This window comes from Corythoichthys intestinalis, chromosome 4 (assembly GCF_030265065.1).
Source record: "Corythoichthys intestinalis isolate RoL2023-P3 chromosome 4, ASM3026506v1, whole genome shotgun sequence".
Lineage (NCBI taxonomy): Eukaryota > Metazoa > Chordata > Actinopteri > Syngnathiformes > Syngnathidae > Corythoichthys > Corythoichthys intestinalis.
Window position 1 is genome coordinate 28093042 of NC_080398.1, and position 7090 is coordinate 28100131.

Genomic DNA, 7090 nt, shown 5'->3' on the forward strand with positions numbered 1-7090 from the left:
TTAATTAAATCGTTTTCTAATTGTATTTAACGTTACAAACATAATATGTTACACTCATCCAGAGTCTTTAGTTTAGGCTTAAGGTAGGGTTATCAAATTTATCCCGTTAACGGCGGTAATTAATTTGAAAAAAAAATTATCACGTTAAAATATTTACCGCAATTAACGCATGTGCTGCACAACCCAGTCACGCATTGTCGCGTTCAATCTGTAATGGCGCCGTTTTACCTATATATAGAGCCAAAAGGCAGCGTAAAACGAGTTTTGACAGCCTTTGGAGCCTTTTTTTAATTGGCTAAACCCTTACAATCCCTCTCCCTACGATTAGAAATGTTGAGGGAAGCAATGTGGGGAAGAAAGGTAGTAATTGATCTTTTTCTTAACACCCAATGTTATTTCCCAACGCAGAGAAGATATACCAATTGGTACCACTCTGCAGAGTCATGGTTGCACTTCCCATCATGCATTTGGGCAGAACAGTTAAATGGCTACAGTATCATTTACTGAAAGCTCAACAAATACACTAGATGGCAATATTTAGTCACAACATTTATCCTTTAAGAATTACAAGTCTTTCTATCCGTGGATCCCTCTCACAGAAAGAATGTTAATAATGTAAATGCCATCTTGAGGATTTATTGTCATAATAAACAATTACAGTACTTATGTACTGTATGTTGAATGTATATATTCGTCCGAGTTTTATTCATTTTTTCCCTTAATGCATTGCCAAAATGTATATGATCGGGAAAAATTATCGGGAATGATTGGAATGGAATCGGGAGCAAAAAAAAAAGCAATCGGATCGGGAAATATCGAGATCGGCAGATACTCAAACTAAAACTATCGCGATCGGATCGGGAGCAAAAAAACATGATCGGAACAACCCTAATTCAAAGCATCCCAAATATGTTATTGCATTTTTTTTTTTAAGTTGCCAAAACTTTAGCACCAATCTCTCCCACATTTTACCCCCGATTCACACCTTTCCTTCAAAAAAGTTCCAAAAATTACAGACTTGTATTTTTTTGTCTGTTTTTTTTTTTTTTTTAGGTTTCCCCCTAAAACTCACATTTTTCAACAACAAAAAAACGCCCATTTACTTACAATGGAAGTGACCTGAATGAAATGCCCAAGCAATAAAAAGTGACTCAAAAATTACACAAAAAAATTCAGGAGGTGACCGAAAATAAAAAGAAACCGGTACTAAATCAACTGGACGTGACCCAGAAATGCCACAAAATCAATAGGAAGTGATCAAAAATCGCCCCAAAATCAAAAGAAAATTACCCTCGTATTTATGTATAGCACTTTTTTTGTTTGAACGGTTTGACAAATTCAAAGCATCTCAAATATGTTGTTGTTTTTTTTTTTTTGCCGAGGCACCGATCTCCTCCCACATTTTACACCCGATTCACACCATTTCAACCAAAAAGTTCCACAAATGTATTTTATAATTTTTTTTTTTGCTGGCCAAAAAATTAAAGGTTTACCCCCAGAACTCAAAATTTTCGACAAAATGAAAGTGACCTGGAATTGCTCTAAAATCAATCGAATGTGACCCAATATTACTCAACATTTTCAGAAATTGATCCAAAAACCAACAGAAAGTTCACCAAAATAAATGGTTGAGGTCCTAAACCAATAGGCAGTGACCAGGAAAAGCCCCAAAACAATAGGAAGTGACCCAAAATTGCCCCAAAATCAATAGGAAATGAGAATGACCCCATATTAACAGAAGATGCTAACCCAAAATAGCTCCAAAATCATTAGGAATATCTAAAAAATTTTTGTCCGACTTCCGACTCCTTCTGCTCCGCCAGGTCACAAATGTAACACAGGCAATATTGGAAAAACCATTACTACTGCGTAGAACTAGTGAGGACAAATAGCGCGCTCCATATGAAGGATATTGATGAAATGCTCAAATATCTTTCCATTTTACTGTTGTTTTCAAGCACTCAGACAAACACACATATCCAATTAATAATGCAGCATCCTTTTATTGAAGCACTTAGTATGTACTAGAAGGCTTTGGAATACCAGATAATTTGCAAGTATGACGGGATGTTCTTTTTCGATTCTTACAGCGCGCTGAAGTAGGCGAGGAGGCCGGTGTCAGGGGACGGCTGCATCATGAGTTGCTGAATCTGGTGGGTGACAGAAGTCTTAATTATACAGTATGAATAATAAAAATGTCCAGTAGCCAAACTGAGAATAACAGATCACAGAGTTCAATATACATATAAAATATTTAAATGGTGGCGAGTGTGTGATAGGTTTGATTATGATTTAGAGCTGCAATAATTAATCGATTAACTCTAATAGTTCGACTATAAAAAAGCTTCGAATCAAATTTTCTGCTACAAGGATTCCTTAATAAGAGTGGATTTGTCATGGTTTGTTTTGAAAGTGTTTACAATTAGTTCTATGGATTTGGGTGGATACAGTGCCCTCTAGAAGCAACAGTGAATATGACATAACTCATCTAACATGTCTGGATCCTGCTGCTCCCTGTTAAGACCAACATAAGGTTGTTCAAGTTGTTGTTTGAGCTAATATGATTATTCGTGCATTTGTAATTTAGTTTAGAGGTATATATTGAAGATTTTTGAGGGAATATGTGTTTGAACAATTTGTTAAGAGCATTGTAAAAAAAAAAAAAAAAGCATTCAATTGCATTTAAGCTAGCGGACTTATGCGATGAAAGTTAGCCAATTGTTCTTTTGTTGTACTTTGATGCTCATTTATCAATTTTTTATACTGTTTAAGGTTAAGCTCATGTTTTTTTATAATTTATTTTTAAATGCATTTATTGCACTTGTGAAACGAAACTCCAATTCTGCATAGTTTGAAAAAACACCCAAGAATTTTATTTTGTATTTGGACTTTCAAAAGAGCATTAATTAAAACCTCAGAAAGCCTTTGTTTCACATCTCCTAAAATTGATTCTGGAATGCATTAAATTTTCACAATCCGATTACTCGAACTACCTCATTGATAGATTTATCGATTACTTAAATAATCGATAGCCCTACTATGATTAGCTAATTTTGAAAACAGTTGCAGGCAGCTGTGCACACTTTTGCAAGCACATGATCTCATAGTGGGGAAAAAATCGAATTATTAAAAAAATATATATATACTGTATATAATTAAGACCTGGTAGAATCTTCTATCGTGGCCCATTTTATATCACAATAACATATACCACACTATAGTATATTATGCTTGAATTCCCAGCATGCTTTGTAGTAACCTTTTGCAAAAAGTTGTCAATAATTACGTATATTTTGTCTTTTTTAGTGGCTACTTTTTTCCTGTGGTGTCTAATGATGTTCAATACCTCATTATTTATTAAATATTTTTAACTATGTGTTATATTTATGCACCATATATTGGTGTTGTGTGGTAATTTATCACACCCCTGATTTGATGATAGATGAACATCTCGTGGCAGTACTGCATTGTTGATTTTATACTTTATATTTGAACTTTAAGGTGGAGAACAGGTTATCTTTTGAATACATTAACGAACTTGACAATAAAAGAAATTTGCGACTTTACATAATAACTATCACTTTGGTCAGATACTGTATATATATTGGCATATAGCCCGATGCTAGTAGATAGTCATGTTTTTAATGACCCTCTTGTGTTTCCTAAAATTTCCTTAACATAGTGGCCAGTAGAATGCATCATACTTACCTCCTTGAAGTTGGGGTGCTTGGCACCTTGGACAAGCTGCAGCAGGACGGCTTCGGTGGTGGTGAGGAAGGCACCGCTCTGCTTCAGGCGGGACAAGGCAAACAAGCGGTCCGTCTGACTGCGGAAAGAGAAAACACACAGTATGTCCTCAATTGCAGAAAAGTAGAATGTATACAATGTTGTGTGAGTGGCTACCTTCGCGATGAAACTGCATCGGACACAATGTGGACTTCGATTCCCTTTTCCAGTAAGTCAAATGTCGTACACTGCAATCAGAGCAGAAGTGAATAAGAGAGCTTGTTACTCATCTACTAAAGAAATGGTAAATTACCGCAATACAAGCGTGCGCTTCAATGCCACACAAGATGGCCTGCTTGGGGTTCCCCAGAGCTTGCATTTCCTTCTCCACCTCCTCTATCATCATCGTGAAGGATGTTTTAGGGTGAGCTGTAAGTCCCTCAGCCCCCAGCTCGGGCACCGTGGGGCCCAAACCTTTGGGGTACTGCTCGGTCAGGATGGCAGGGATACCCAGAACCCGGCTGGCCTATCACAACTAGAATAAGTTAACATTAAAGAAAGGTTTTTTGAACTACGAGGCTGTCGTGGCAACCTGGAGCAATCTAGCCGCGTTGCTGACGATGTTGGTGAATTGGAAGATGTTGGGTCGGAATTTTTCTTGCATGTCGCACAGGAAGAGCACAGCATCCTTAGTGGAAAGCCTACCAATGCCTGCCACTGTCAATATTGCAAGATGTACATACGTTTGAATAGGAAGAAGGTCAGACATGTATTGTTTTTTTTTTTTCTGATTAATGCATGTAATATAATACAGTTTCCTGTTAGAACTGAGACTACAGGAGTAATAAAAAAAAAAAAAAAACAAGGTGACTTACTGTTATTGATTGGCTCTAAACGACACTTTAAAGTTCCACTGTTAAACTGTCCTCATGTGACACCACCACCTAAGTTAAAAGAGAAATTGCACCGACTTTTCATGCACTTGACAAAGAAAGACTTCCATCCAAGTAATCAGAAAACATAATTAACTCCAAGGCGGCATCGCGTCTGACTTATTAAAGGAATAAACAATGAGTAACAATAACAAACCTTAGCTTGTGTACAGCTCAAAGCACAAGTGCAGAGTGCAGACTGGTTTGTGTACTGTAAGCCACGCCCCAGACTCAGTAACCAATAGAATCAGACTTCAAAATGATTGACGTTATTTTGAGCCAATTGCAGCCGGAAGTGGAAAGCGAATCGCCTCGTTGTGATCCGGGGGAGTTTACCGAGTAAAGCAAGACAGTCGTGGTGCCCAAGATGTCTGACAATGCGGAGTCACCAACAGACGCGCAAAAAGAGGAGTTACACTCGCCTGTTGAAGACTCGACGCCAAATGAAGAAAAGAAAAAGAGTAAGAAAGTGTATTCATAATTCAATGTATTATAGCGACTGTCAAATCGGCGTTGTATACCTTCTTCCGCATATATGACGTAAAAGTCACATGGCTATAGTAATGACCAATTGAGTTGTTGCATCTTCGATCTCCAACCAATGAGAATGTAGGTTGTTCATACGTCATGTATTGTTGAAGCAGCTAATGCTAACATTTTAATAAATATTGGTTTAAATATTGATAGTCTTTTTATTAATGTGCCTCTTTAATTCATATGGTTGCCTGTATAAATTATGAATTATAATAAAGTAAAACGAGAGAGTTAAGAGTAATGTGAAATGTTTACGTTGAAATTTTTATTCAGCTGTAAAAATTCACACAGTCGAGTTACTAACCGAACAATACTTGTCATTTTTAAAGGGTATTTAATTTAGACTGTAGAGGTGGCAAAAGTCCTCTGACTCTACTTATTTAAACATTGTAAAAACATTGTAACAAAAAACATTGTAAAAACTGCTAAAAGCAGAAATATTAATTTAGTTCTTCGTAAAAGTAAAAAAATAAAATAAAATTTAAAAAAAAGCTGTCTCACACACTACAGTTGACTACAATCATTTATGTTATATAATGTTTCTTTACGTTGTAAGAAGTAGAACATACAAATCTGTTGTCAAATCCAGCAAAAAATAAAATGTTTGTACAATAAATATTCACAGTTGTATTGAGTTCATTTTGCCTACACTTATAAATTTGTCAAAACTTTTCTTTTATCCCAGGCAATAGTAGGTGGTTTATTTACCTGACATGTTTCGGCGAACACTTCCGCCTTCGTCAGATAAATAAATAAATATTCACGCTCTAATTTTCAATACAAAGAAAACTAAGCAGTTTCTTCTCTTCTTGCAACGTGTAGTTGATGTCCTTTTGAAGGCAGTTGGAGACACCCCCATCATGAAAACAAAGAAATGGGCCGTGGACAGAAGCAGGACGGTGCAGTCGCTTTCTCAGTTCATTTCTCGATTCCTTAAAATGGATGCCAATGAACAACTGGTAGGAAAACACCATGTTTGCTTTCATATTTCCATGTAGACACATCTTCTTCTGAGCCGTCACCTCATTGTGGCACTGGTGTTTCTTTACAGTTCATCTATGTTAACCAGTCGTTTGCTCCATCACCGGACCAAGAAGTCGGAATCCTCTTTGACGTGAGTACATAAAACAGTGCATATAAGATAGAAAATTGCTGATCAATCAGTCAAAGAAAACCAAAAATGCAGGCAGTTCAATTCAATTTATCAGTAGCAGCCTTGACCAGCAGAGGGCGCAAGAGCAGTCAACCCAATTGTGACTATGCCAAAAATCCTTGGCTTCTGATTAAAGTGCTGGGGGAAGGCAGTTTAGAAAACCCAGAATTAACTAGACGAACTTTAAAGTGAGCATCTCATTGTAGTCATCTCATCTTGTTGCTAAAAATGGTTTTGTATTTTTTTTCTCTTGCAGTGTTTTGGCAGTGACAACAAACTGGTTCTACATTATTGTAAATCTCAAGCTTGGGGTTGATTGTGTGTCTTAAAGGGGACTTGTGAGCATTTTCCACAGATTAAAACGGTTCTTTTGCGTTTGTGACATTTTGGTCAAACTAACCTATAGACTTAAGACAGTTTTGCAACCACTATGTGTGCATCTGCATTTAAAAAAAAAAAAACTCATCATACAGTATTTTATTAAGACGCCAAGGAACTGTTTTAAACTGTGTTAAAACAATGACTATGTTCTCTTTTACGTCACAACTAACAGTTTTTTTTATGTATCATGTACATATTGTAAATAAATTGTCCACACAATCTACTCTTTCTTAGTTTCTTCATTCCTATGGAAGCAGCTGTTCAAATCAAACAATTTGGTTGAGAACAAAAGAGGGAAAATTAGTGTTCAGATTCTGCTGGTTAATGTTTCTAGTGGTGAAGGTCACCAGAGGAAGCCTCGGTG

General features: G+C 36.5%; 2 protein-coding genes across 2 annotated transcripts; one reads left to right on the top strand and one right to left on the bottom strand.

Annotated features, from left to right (window-relative positions):
• Positions 1-1978: 1978 nt before the first annotated feature.
• Positions 1979-5169, bottom strand: isoc2 (isochorismatase domain containing 2). Its single transcript, XM_057834433.1, has 7 exons — positions 4816-5169; positions 4602-4670; positions 4319-4443; positions 4040-4252; positions 3904-3974; positions 3709-3826; positions 1979-2150 (listed from the first exon to the last, which is right to left on the bottom strand). Coding segments are annotated over exons 2-7 (594 nt in total). The 5' UTR covers positions 4603-4670; positions 4816-5169; the 3' UTR covers positions 1979-2084.
• atg12 (ATG12 autophagy related 12 homolog (S. cerevisiae)) lies at positions 4950-6937 on the top strand. Its single transcript, XM_057834434.1, has 4 exons — positions 4950-5119; positions 6015-6151; positions 6244-6306; positions 6602-6937. The coding sequence occupies exons 1-4, from the start codon at positions 5026-5028 to the stop codon at positions 6659-6661; spliced, it is 354 nt and encodes a 117-aa protein (XP_057690417.1). The 5' UTR covers positions 4950-5025; the 3' UTR covers positions 6662-6937.
• Positions 6938-7090: the final 153 nt, after the last annotated feature.